Source organism: Oncorhynchus tshawytscha, linkage group LG19, assembly GCF_018296145.1.
Source record: "Oncorhynchus tshawytscha isolate Ot180627B linkage group LG19, Otsh_v2.0, whole genome shotgun sequence".
Taxonomy (NCBI): domain Eukaryota; kingdom Metazoa; phylum Chordata; class Actinopteri; order Salmoniformes; family Salmonidae; genus Oncorhynchus; species Oncorhynchus tshawytscha.
Window position 1 is genome coordinate 7,861,142 of NC_056447.1, and position 13,301 is coordinate 7,874,442.

The 13,301-nt window shown below is 41.5% G+C and overlaps 1 protein-coding gene across 11 annotated transcripts in view; it reads right to left on the reverse strand.

The window, feature by feature from the left end:
* Positions 1 to 13: 13 nt before the first annotated feature.
* The window catches only part of LOC112218315 (adaptor related protein complex 3 subunit beta 2), an 89,913-nt gene continuing 76,625 nt past the window's right edge, over positions 14 to 13,301 (reverse strand). For 6 of the 11 annotated variants that reach the window (XM_024379007.2, XM_024379009.2, XM_024379008.2 and 3 more), the window contains 9 exons: positions 11,787 to 11,958; positions 9,873 to 9,960; positions 9,389 to 9,501; positions 5,480 to 5,708; positions 5,100 to 5,184; positions 4,745 to 4,842; positions 4,208 to 4,228; positions 2,583 to 2,721; positions 14 to 2,340 (listed from right to left, as the gene is read on the reverse strand). In XM_024379007.2, the coding sequence (XP_024234775.2) occupies positions 2,154 to 2,340; positions 2,583 to 2,721; positions 4,208 to 4,228; positions 4,745 to 4,842; positions 5,100 to 5,184; positions 5,480 to 5,708; positions 9,389 to 9,501; positions 9,873 to 9,960; positions 11,787 to 11,958 (1,132 nt within the window). In that variant the 3' untranslated portion in view covers positions 14 to 2,153. The remainder of the gene's footprint in view (positions 2,341 to 2,582; positions 2,722 to 4,207; positions 4,229 to 4,744; positions 4,843 to 5,099; positions 5,185 to 5,479; positions 5,709 to 9,388; positions 9,502 to 9,872; positions 9,961 to 11,786; positions 11,959 to 13,301) is intronic. The other 5 variants (XM_024379011.2, XM_024379010.2, XM_024379006.2 and 2 more) reach the window with 3 other exon arrangements.

Here is a 13,301-nt window from a genome sequence, read left to right on the forward strand (position 1 = left end):
CTATAGACATTGACACATTTCATCCGTTTTATTTCATTATTTTCATTTGAATAATAAATAAAAGCTTAAACATCACATTATTTCATAACCACACAGAAGATATGGTAGACCATAATCATGACATCAGAAAGAGAAAGCGAGTGTGCATTAAAATAACAATACCCTTTAAATGATTGCTCCATCCACTATTATCTTAAATTCATTGCAAAGTTTTCATTTTGAGAGAAAGGTTTAACCATTTAAAGTTATATATAGCTTTGTATTTTAGGGGAGGAAATAATAGACCACTGCCACGTTTAACAGTACTTTCAATAAGGTACTTTTCATAAGGTCAATAGTATGAGTTAAGCAAATTATGTCCTCAAATTGTCTGCATACCAGTAGTAAAATGAATTTGAAATGACATGTATATTCAACTTAAATGATTTGTTCTTTGACGGTGTCATGACTTCACAAACCTGTGAATTAAGTTCACAAGCTTGAAAGATTTACCAGTGCGATACTGAACAAATAAAACAATTCAAATTTCAAGGAGTAAAAAACTGCTGTCATTTTCCCTTTTCTTTCACTCTCCAACTTTCTATGATAACTGTTATTGATGCTTGCTGCATTGAACTCCTTTGGTGTGACGATACAAATACATGTTCCTATGGCAAAGAAAATCTAAACAAATAAATAAATAACATCAGTTATGTCACGAAGGCAGCTCGCAGATATGCAGGTGGGTTATGTTATATCATATCACGTGTCTCCCAGATACAGAGCAAGGCCCTTTACCTGGTGTGACCCATAGTGCAGTTTCCTTAGGATCCCATTTCCATAGGTCTCATTATGACAACATCAGTGGGTTTATAGCATGATAGAAACCACTTTTAAATATAGCATGGTTAACCTATACTGGAAATACAGTAAGTATATGCAAAAGTCATTGGAAAGGCAGGAAAACACAGATAGATGCTGATTACAGAACAGTTTGCCTTGGGCCATGATGATTTAACATTGTCATGTTTGGAAATCATTCATACACACAGACACAGACACACACTAACACAGACCTTAGATTTTGTATTAAATATTGCAATGCATTCAATCACGTTTACTGTATATCATTTTCAACTGCAGGACTCCCACTCAATAACATCTATTCTATGTGTGTGACATTTAGCGGGCCAGGCGGTAGAGATTGAGAATAGAGAACTACACTATTCAAAAGGGGACTTCCTTGAACATTCAGCAGACCAAAGTAAATTGAGGAGTGACCACTTTTTTCTTGATGATGATATACCCTGTTACTGTACCTAAGTAATGTTGGTAATGGTACCACACTACATTTTTAAAAAGGCATGGTGTTTTCTACATAGTACATTTGCGCTTGGCCGAAACAAGTATAGCAAGAGTATAGGTGAGGACTCGCAGTCTTTAGTTCAGACAATAATGTACTATACATCATGAGCCATTCGTAGATATGGCTAAAGAGAGCATGTCAAACCTTTACAGCAGTCATGACAAATGAGAAGGAGGAGTTTTGGTTAGGATAAACATCCCACTGGGCACTGACCTCAGTTCAATGTCTAGTTTTGATTAAAACATTTTTGAGTTAACATGAATTCAATGTGAAATCAACAAACAAATATAGGTTAAAAGTTGTGTGAAAAAAAAAATCCCTTACGTTGATTAGTTTTTGCAAATCCAATCAGTTTTCCATGTTGATTCAACGCCGTCACAGATTTTATTTGATCAGTGGGATGATTCTTAATGACTTATTGTCTTTACAAATCGTGTACAGTAATGCCATTCTGTAATTTGTTACGACGGTTCGTAGGAAGTGATTTTAAAAGTCAAAGTGGGGCCTATTATTTCCCCCAGATTTGCATCTCTCGTATAAGTAAAAAATCATCATAATTTGTTTGAAACCTGCATTACATGGAGAATATCAATTGAGCGATGGATCAAACCTGTCTTCTACATATTCTTATCAGACTACCAGTATCTTAAGGAAGAGAAAGAGGACTCTAAGTATTGGGGTATTTGGAATGGGAGTGGATGAATGTGTGGTTGTATGTATGTGAGTGAGCAAAGGGAGACAGAACCGAGCTGTAGGAGAGGAAGGAAATTGCTGGGGTCAAAGGTCAGGGGTCAAGAGTTAGGGGTCATCACTGTGTGAGGGCCTGAAGGATGTCCTTGACCAACATCGTGCCAATCACCATTTTCTCACAGTTGACCGTCAGCTGGGCGGCCCCGTCCTCTTTGGTGACCACACTGACCAGTACAAGGCTGCCACTGGTCACCGTCTTCCCAGCGAACCTGTGAATCGGAAATGGGGGAGGAGGTACAGGAGGGCTAAGTTCAAAGATCAAAGAGCAGAAGTAAAGATGAAGTTGAATAGTTGAATAAATATGACACAAAACAGCAATATTCTTTCATGATATCATAACTTCCTATTTGACACATTCCCCTACTATCTCCCCTGTCTAATAAAACATGCAACATACTAATCAAATAAAAATAAAAATGTATATCAATATTTATTCTGGCGACATCTGCCAACTTTGACAACTTTTCCAAATGCCCGCCACCCTCACCTGCACTCCTTGTCTGAGCCACAGGGCACTCGGCTGAGGTTGGCGGCAGTGGTAACCCTTTGAACGACAGCGTGCTCGCCCTGACACTTCTCCTCCAGGGTCAGCTTCTCTGTGATCTCATTCATGCCCATCAACTGACCTGAGGACAGTACAAAATAGCGGTGATCAACAGACGAGTGGTCAAGGAGTCTGCATCAGCATCTCAATTGATCTTCCCGCGATTCCTTGCATCCTATCTCCTCGGCTCCTTCCCCTCCGTATTGGAGGAGACGGTCCAAGGTCTCTCGCCTCAGACCTTCTTCTCCAATACCTTTTTAGGGATGCAAGGAAAGAGGATGTGAGGAATCGAAGATGAATTACAGGTTCCAGCTTGAGTGAGATTGAACATGTGTTTGAAGAAGGTGAACTGAATTTTTGTTTTTATGAATGCTCATTGTCACCAGACTCCTTCGAAATAGGAGACTGTCCCGTGAATACCTAACGTTTTAACCAAACCTCCTTGTGTAATATCTCACACTATATGGAGGCATTTGTGTCCATATACCATTTGATACTACAACAATCTAAAAGCCATACAACTCTATAGGATCTACTACCATAAAAGTGTTGGGTTTTACACAATTCTCTTAGGACTACACTAACTATATAATGCCTTAGGATTAAAAGACTAGAGATATGAGCCATTACATAAGCATGAAAAACCATCTCGCAAAGCAGTGACACTTTCCTAAGAATAAGAACGTAATCTGATATTTGCCAAAAAACAGGAGTTTGAGGGGGAATAGCCTGCATGTGGATTATTTTATTTATCATGTTGCAGGTCTATAACTCATATTTCTATCCTGCTCGTCTTTTTGTCAAACTCATTTTCTCATATATCACTGTCAAACTTCCTTGAACATAGAAAAGGCTCCCTGAAAGAAATTGAAATGTTCCCTCTTCGTTCTGTGACGTCTTAGTTGTATTTAGCTGAATTCAGCAAACTTCCTCCACACTAAATCTAGAATACAATGACCATTAACTTGAAATGTATTATAAAACACCATTATATGCATTACAGCATGCTATACTGCATGCTATACTGTCCTCTCACCACTCAGACAAAGTTAAGTTAGCTCTACTTCTCTAAAACATCTGAATGTGGTCTACAGTATGCATTAGTTACAGCCCATGTGTCTTACAGCCCGTATAACACAATCAATGCTGTGAAAGAAGAGCGCAATGGTTTCAAATGCAGTGCCTTTAAAAAACAAAATGGACATCCTCTTTGCGCATTCCCGGAACTACTGTAGGACATTGATTTGGGATTAGTGGATCTAAGTGGAGCATTCCCAGTCATTCCCAGTGGAGCTACAGTACATGTTAGAGGCTGGGATGCAGGTTAGGTTAGGTCAGTTGTGTCTGCCATTGAAGTGAACTGGAGATACATAGTGCAAATAGTCATTGGCACCCAGGCATTAGATATCACTGTGGGGGGTATAGGAGGGAACAGCTTGAAGCAAGGGGGGAGATGTTGAGGGGAAGGATGGGGAAGGAGAGGTTGAGTCTCGTATGGGGGGGTAGGTTGTTAAGGCAGGTGGCACATAGACAGCTGACGAGAACAAGTTCTATCAAAGGAAACTTACCTAGACTTTGTAATAGCATCTCTATTGGGGCCAGTATCAAGAGGGAAGAACGGAGGATATGACACGTTTAAACACACAATATGGTTGGATTTGAGTTGAAAACCTTGCCCAGTGTTAGTGATTATGCTCCAAGGGTGACCATTGCTATTAAACCAAGTTAGAATGAATACCAAGGTTTCCTGGTGGATGTGGATTTGATCAAGTCAGAGGTGATAGTGCGGTAGTAGTCACATGCCATTGTTAGGGTTAGTTTGTGTAGTGACTGGTGGAAACTGCCATTCATCACTGACAAAAAAATAAATCTACTATGATTTGCCTCAGAAATGTATTAATTCTTGAGTGTTCTTTTGGATACCAACTCAAAACAACACCCAGCGAGGCAAAGACATCTCAAAACACACTGCATCAATTCAGGGATTTTACTATTACAAAACTGTAAAGTTGTATTACTCTTTGTTGACACTAGCATTGTTTCTTTAGCGCAGTCAAAATGGGGCCCATATTGTTTGATTTCCATGCATTGGTTCCTGTGCTCACCTTGCTCCTTTTTGAACTCATTTTCTGTCATAAAGATTGGCATCATCAGCTCTCCAACCGGTGGCTGGATCGACACAAAGAACTTCCTGGTGTGAGTGCTGCAAAGGAACAATAAGACATGACATGATTCACTTATAGGAGAATAGAGCAATAGGACTGTGCAGTGATTAGGGTTGCAAAATTCCAGAAACTTTCCCAGGAATTCTCTGGTTTTCCAGAACTCCCAATAAGTAAAAAACAGGATTTCTGAAAAACCAAGTTTCCAGAATTTTGCAACACTAGTTTGATACTTGACTGGCCATATAGGGGGAGGGGGGCTCTCCCTACAGCCATCAGGGAGCAGGCTCTTTCTTACCAGAGCTGGAAGTTGGCTGCCTGTGTGGAATCACAGAAATCGATGCCCATCACCACGCTGACAGTCTCGCCCGCAGGTAACACCTCTGAAGACAACACAAGATACTAGGTAAAAGAGACAGTGCACTAACTAGCCCAGAACAATGACAAACAGCTACCTAGATAGATCACTGAATGACTGAGGTGTAATTCTAATTTAAACGGACCCCGTTGCAAAACTTAACCCAACAAAGAACCATTTCTTTCAATTAGCTTTTCAAAAAAGTATTCTTCAGATAAAAAAGGGTTCCATGTAGAACCCTACCGGTCCTCAAAGGATCCTTTTAGAACCCCTTTTCAAAACTATTAAAAGAGGAATTCTGTTGTGAAATGTTGACTGACCGATCTCAGGGAACTCTTTGATCCTCATGCCTGATTGCAACTTGGCGTCCTCCACGTGCAGGCTCTTGGCCTCAGAGGTGGCGCTGTTGGTGAACTGGATTTTGACTGCCACCATGTGCGGGTCGGGGCTGAACGGCTGGCGGCTGAAGCAGTACTCCACTGACAGGCCCTCGCCGGTGATACGGTGGAGCAGCTCGTAGGTCTTCAGATTGCCGGATGGGATGATGGTCTGTGGTACGGAAACAGGTAGGGGGGGGGGTTGAGTAAAAACTGCATGTACAGCCAAGCAGGCTTACATATTGTATCAAACACCTGGACACTGGCTATAGTGTTGGGTTGACTGTCGCTGGACACAGTTTAGAATCCCATTTGGGGTTACTGTAGTAGGTTGGTCCTTGTGGGTATCCATACCTATGTATGACTATGTATGGCATGTGCAGACTAGGCTAGTAAACATGCTGAAGCAAGCACCTCGTTGTTGTACCTCCTTATTTTAGATGATACTGCATTGTGTCAGAAGTGGCTTTAATAATCACATAAACGTGAAGGACTTACCAAGTAAATCATACATTCAGTATGTAGATGACGTGTGAAATGCTTGATAATGTATGTGATATCAACAGAGAGGTATATTTTCTGGGTGATTTAAATATTGACTGGCTTTCATCAAGCTGCCGACTCAAGAAAAAGCTTCAAACAGTAACCAGAGCCTGTAACCAGGTTATCAGTCAACCTACCAGGGTAGTTACAAACAGCACAGGAATGAAATCATCAACATGTATTGATCACATCTTTACTAATGCTGCAGAAACTCTATTCCACATCAAATAACTCATGCAATCAGTTAAATTAGATGTAAAAAACGGATAAAAAAACATCTTATGGAACAGCGGGGACTGTGAAGCAACACGAACATAGGCACAGACACATGCATACACACACACACGATAATATACACACTATACACACACGTACACATGGATTTTGTACTGTATATATGTGGTACTGGTAAAGTAGAGGCCTGAGGGCATGTGGATGTATTGTAATGTTTTTAAAATTGTATAAACTGCCTTAATTTTGCTGGACCCCAGGAAGAGTAGCCCCAGGAAGAGTAGCCCCAGGAAGAGTAGCCCCAGGAAGAGTAGCCTTGGCACCAGCTAATGGGGATCCATATTAAATACAAATACAAAGCAAATGCATGAGGTCTCAGAGGAGGAACAGCAGCTACAGTGGGACAGCATCTTTCTGGGACAAGTAAGGAAAAAACAATGATGGCGGGCACTCGGATATTAAACTCAATGGGGAGGTTGTGTCATTTAAACCAGACACATGGGCAGCAGTGACCGCAATCCCCACAAAACTATATAGCTATAGTAGAAATGGCCCTTTGCTCTCTACAAACTAAAAACTGTAAGATATTACCAGTGGTAGGGCAGTTGGTGAGTAAACTGGAGAGTAAAGACAAAAAGTGCCATCCAACCTGTCTTCGCCATTCACTCTCTGGCCAGACCGTTGCTGGGGCTGCCAGCAATTGAACTGGAGGACCCAAGGGATGTTTTCCAAAAGACATTCCCAAAAGGGTTTTCTGGCCTAGGAAGGTGACTACAAAATCCCCCCGGTGTGCCTATCCCTTTATTGGCAAAAGTAAAGGAAGAGTTGGTGAGTATGGAAGAAATTGGGGCTGTCTAAAATAGAGAGTCCCACTGGCAGGCGTGCAGGGATGATGGTGGTCCCAAAAGCCAATGGGGACTTGAATGAGACTCTCTGCAGAGAGAGACACATCTTACCATCAGTGGAGCAGTCGCTAGCTCAGTTGGATGCCTCACAAATCTTCACAAAACTGGATGCCCGCTCAGGACAGTTTTAACGTTTTGCCATTTGGAATCGCTTCCGGTCCTGAGCATTTCCAAAGACACATGTTCCAATTGTTGGATGGGCTGAGTGGAGTCAGAGGTCTTGTTCTTGGGACACAAAATCAGTGCAGCTGGAATAGAGCCGGGCCCGGAGAATGCGGCTGAAGTCAGGACCTTCTTAAGCATGGCCACATATGTGGGTAAGTTCCTCCCACAGTTTTCAGATACAACCAAACCCCTGAGAGACTTACTAGCCAAAGAGAATTACTGGTCATGGGGTCACATGCAACAGGTGGCATTTGACAAGATCAAAGGAGACCTGCTGTCACAGAGAGTGTTGACCCAGTACCGTCCCCACGCTATGACAAAGGTGTCAGCAGATGCATCATCCTTTGGGCTAGGGGCGGTCCTCACACAGATGCAGAACAACATGGAGTGGCGTCCAATAGCATACATCTCACAAAGCTTATCCGACACAGAGCAAAGATATGCTCAAGTGGAAAAGGAGGTGTTGGCTATCACATGGGCAGGTGAAAGGCTCAGCCAATACCTTATTGACCTGCAGTTTACAGCAGAGACTGACCACAAACCACTGTTGGCTCTGTTAGGGACAAAAGCACTGGACGACTTGCCTCCCAGAGTTCTGCGCTTCCGCCTCAGATTACTGAGGTTCACCTACAATATGGTGTATGTGCCAGGGAAGGCACTGATCACAGCAGACGCACTCTCCGTGCCCCAATGAAACGTCCATTAACAGAGGAGGAGCCATGTCTAGAGGGGGAGGTACAGGTGTCCATTAATACAATAAGGGACAGTCTACCTGCATCTCAGACCAAACTGCAGCAGATTGCAGAGGAGCAACAGCGAGACCCCATCTGCCGACAGATAGTGCAGCAGTGCAAAAAGGGATGGCCCAGGCAGGAGGAACTGCCTCAGCTACTGAAGCACTATTGGGTGCACCAACGTGACTTCCACTGTAATGGAGACCTTCTCATGAAAGAACAAAGGAGAGTTATCCCAGAGACTCTACAACCGGAAATTCTAGAGAGTGCATGAGGGACCCATGGGGATAAACAAATGCAGACAGAGGGCTCAACAGTCGGTGTGGTGGCTGGGTCTGAGCACTTAGATTGCCAAGCTGGTGGCCCAGTGTGAGGTGTGTGCACAATGTTAACCTTGTCATCCTGAACCAATGATGGCGAGGGAGCTGCCAAAACAGCCATGGCAAAAGGTAGGGGCAGATAAGAACTTATGGAAAAAAAGACACCCATAACCACATCAGCTGGTGTTATCAATGTACTAAAGTAATTTTTTTTCTGGGCAAGGGGTTGCGGAGGTCCTGGTTACAGATAACACTCCCCAATTCTCCGCAAGCTCCTTTTCTGCATTTGTCGTAGAATATGAACTTCACACATGTGACCAGAAGATCTTCTAGGCACACAGGTTGAGGAGGCCACAGACAACGCACAAAAAGAGGGAGAAGGAGAGAGAATGCTCACAGAGACACAAGCTCGCCCAAAAAGGGATGTGAAGCCACCAGAGTGGCTGAAATACTATGTTACATGAATAGAATGCATACTGTTGGGGACCATACCCAGCAAAAAGAGACTGTACCTAAGTTAATGCATAGGTGTTAAAGAGAATAATAGTGGTTTCCAAACTGCATTTCAGTTATGCTTCAGTGGTTATGAATGTTGAATTATTTTTCATTGGAGAGGGGAAGATGTAGTAGGATGGCCCTTGTGGGTATCCATACCCATGTATGACATGCACAGACTAGGCTAGTAAACACGCTGAAGCTAGAACCTTATTGTTTTGCCTTCTGATTTTAGTTGATACTACAGTTACCTGCTCAAATTTGCCAGAAAATACTATACATCTTCAAAAATATTCAGTAAAATTGGCACTCATAAAATGTTATAAAGCTTGGAATGTATGGTACTTAATTTCTCTTTAAATCTACATTATCTTTCTCTAGCAATCTACATCTATATGAAGTGCTTAGGCCTTCAGGGGTTAGGGGCTATGGGTAGTTTGTCCTAGAAAGGGTACTCACCGTAGGGGACAGAACGTTGTCGGTCAGGGACAAGCCCTCCAGATCTGTCACTAGGCTGCTGGACAGGAAGTTGTTGAGGGGCGTGACTTGAGACGGAGATGGAGCGGGGTCAACTAGGAAGAGGAAAGAGCACAGCGTTTTCTCAAAGACTGGGGAGCAATCATGTATAGTCTGATGCTGCGCTAATGTAAACAAACAAGCTATAGCGGCGATTCTGCATCATGGACAATGGCGATTGTGGACTTCTGAAGTTGCAATGTTCAGTACCACAGACACGGATATATTAGATTTTAAACATTTGATTTCGAATTTGAAATAATAGGGAATAAATCTGCACATACTTAAAATAGACTTATCAAGTGACATCCATTACTAATCGTTCATCATCCCATTCAAATTCTATGTAGGACCACTTGAGGGGGAAAGTGTAGACTGTCACTGTATTCCTGGTATCGTGGATTTAGTAAAAAGGAGGTGAACTTACAGTCATCAAAATCAAGCAGAGACATTTCTTTCTTTTCTTTCTTGTTCTCTTTTTTGGGTGGTTTGGATGGAGGTTTAGATGCTGTGGTCTGAAAAGAAGAGAAAGAGAAACTAACCCACAAGCAGAAGGAGACCTGCCACCTGAATATAGTGTATAAAAGGAGGGAAACAAGTAAATAGATATGAACTATATTACCACTTGTGCATGAAAGCAAAGGAATATGTTCATACAGTCCCACGCTGGCGCGTTTTGGACTTCTAACCCTTTTTAAACATAGTGTGTTTGAGCTACTGGGTTGTACCATTGGATTCATCTATCTCTTCTGCATCCATTGAAACCAATCACTAGTCTGTGTGATTAACTTGGGCTGAGCAAGGGCAGTGTTTGTGAGACAAGGGCGGGTCCCAAAGGGGCCTGCGGGCGGTTCTTCTCACAAAAAAGTCTCTAAAGCCAGAGTGGTTTGAGCGGAGACTCTTTTGAACACGTACATGTAATCGTGCATGTTTTGCATGCATTGTTTGCTCTATGACGCTCACAAGCCATACAACAGTTTTTTGAGGGTAAGGTGTTTTTCTACATTGAAGATCATAGGAAATCCCAGGACATACTGTCTATAATACTGTAATAGGCTCAGATAGTTGCTGTCACGAATTCCAAACTTCACATTTGCCACTGACTAGTTGGATATTCATTTCCCAATGAGCAAACATAAATTCATTTTTATCAGGTTTTTACATTTGTCAATAAAACTGTTTATGTCAAATTGTAAAACACTTCATTGTGAAGCTAAATATAAGGGCTAGACATGCAGATAAATGAAAGTAGTGCCTAGGGCAACTGCACGACTTTTCAACCTCATTCTCATTATCTCCAGCACAATACCCGTGTCAATATATGTGAAAATGGCGAATTTTGACATTTTGTATAATTTCTTTGTTAACAAGTTCTACCTAATGACATCATCAAAACTTAAAACATTTTATTTGACGGGAGCAAGAACACACCCTCCCTTGGGCTAGAAATTCACTGCAGGTTTTGATCCTACCTTGTGATGTCATTGAGAAGCATTTCTATTTTAACCATGGATCGCTCATAGAAACACTGTTTTCACATATGTAGAAACTGGTTGGTGGTGGAGATTATGAATATGAGGTTGAAAAGTGGCAGAATTGCCCTTTAAGTTTATTAGTTTACTGTATCCATTGGGAATGTTGACATCAGAGAATATCTACGTGCTTTATGCCAACCATCAGATAATGCCAATGTAGAATGGGTGTTACGTTGTTCCTTTATGAAGTCTTATAAATTGAAAAGTTATTTACAGCTTATTAGCGTACACCTAATATGTTCCCCCTGTTGACGATGCTCATTATAGATTAAGGTTGAACCAAAAGATTACATGTAACAAAAATAAAATCCGAAATTATTATGTGAAATTGAATGAAACAATTTATGTTGATGCTAATATGATGTACAATATTCCATGTTTCTATATGATAACAATAGCGTAATATATTTAATATTTTTTAACTATTTTTTAACAGTTTCACCAATTAATTTGAATTAACTCAATCATTATGACACACCCCTCACTATTGTCATTGATTACACTAATAGCACTGTGTGTCTGTCTACATAACCTGGTTCAAGTATTCATGACATTACACTGAGGAAGGCACAGTGATGCCGAAACGTTGGTAAATACCCATTACATTGCTGGGAGTTTATTCATGGAGTGTGCCACTTTCTTTATTTGATAGTCCACTGGGAATTTTGACATCAAAGAATATCTATGTGCTTTATGCCAATATCAAATAATGCCAATTTAGAATGTGTGTGTTACATCTCTCACTGTGTGTGTGTGTGTGTGTGTATATCTGTAGTACGTGTATTTTCGAGTCTCTCATTACCCACCTTCTTTTTCTTCTTGGTCTCCTCCTCTGACTCCTCCTCTGACTCCTCCTCCTCTGACTCGCTGCTCTCTGACTCACTATCGTTGTCCTCCTCGGATTCTGACTCGGAGCTACCGATCCGCGGTTTGCTCTTCTTCTCGCTTTTCTTCACATCCTCTCCACTGCTCGGCTCACTGTGATGCATTGGTAAACAGGTATAAAACGGTTTAATGAAGGAATTTCACATCTTTAGAGTTCATGTCATAGCATTGCATTTCCTAGTGCTCTGCTACAGATTTTGACTACATTCTTTGGGTTACACACATCAGATTGAATATGAATTAATAGGTAACGAAAAAAATGTGCAATTTAAACTTTTGACTGGAATTCCTCTTGAATCATTATCCAGTTGATGTATAATTGAGATTAGGGCCAACAATTCATCGTCAATGGCTGATATTAAAGATACATTATAACGGTTTTGTAGCCAGTAGTTTTGAATTATAGCCAGTAGTTTTGAAAGTAGTGCTCACGAGCCAAAACGTGTCCCGGAAAATTGGGCACAATTGTGTACATCATCACATCATTGTTCTCGAGCCTCTGTAAAGTGTGAGAAGAGAAAAAAACTATGTGGTGTGCATGTGGGCTGTTCATGTTGGGCTCATTGGACAATACTGTGCTGACCTGATCCCACCTCCCACTTTAATCTTGCAACCTCATTGGACATCGTTCCACCTGCCAATCAACATTGTCTATCAGCTTCGGTTGTCACGCATGGTCTCGTCAGGTTAGTATGGCAAACCAGCAAGCGAATGTGATAATGTAATTTTATACAACGGAAAATGTATACTTATGTTTGCATCAAATGTCTCCTTGAAAGTCAGGTATCAATTATATTATATGCCTACGTGATGAATGATGATCGCTGGCAATTAACAGCTGTAGTGTTGCCTACATTGCATTGCCCCATATCATAGAATATAAGTGTGAAAGTTTATAAAGACAAAAAGTGGACACATTAAATGATTTGATTTGGATGGACGGTTGAGACAACATAAAGGGGAATCTGGTAATGAATGGTGTGGCTGTTGAACAAGTTGAGACTAAATTACTTGGTGTTACCTTAGATAGTAAACTGTCATGGTCAAAACATATCGATTCAATGGTTGTAAAGATGGGGAGAGGTCTGCCCGTAATAAATAGATGCTCTTTTTTCATAACAACACATGCCAAAAAGCAAGTCCTGCAGGCTCTAGTTTTGTCTTGATTATTGTCCAGGTCGTGTGGTCGACTGCTGCAAGGAAAGACCTAGTTAAGCTGACCCAGAATAGAGTGGGACGTCCTGCTCTTCATTGTAATCAGAGGGCTGATATAAATACTATGCTGCCAGTCTCTCTTGGTTAAGAGTTGAGGAGGGACTGACTGCATCACTTCTTTTTATAAATTGTTTGCATAGTCAACATACACACACCTCTGACACACACACACTTACCCCACCAGACATGCCACCAGGGGTCTTTTCAAAGTCCCCAAATAC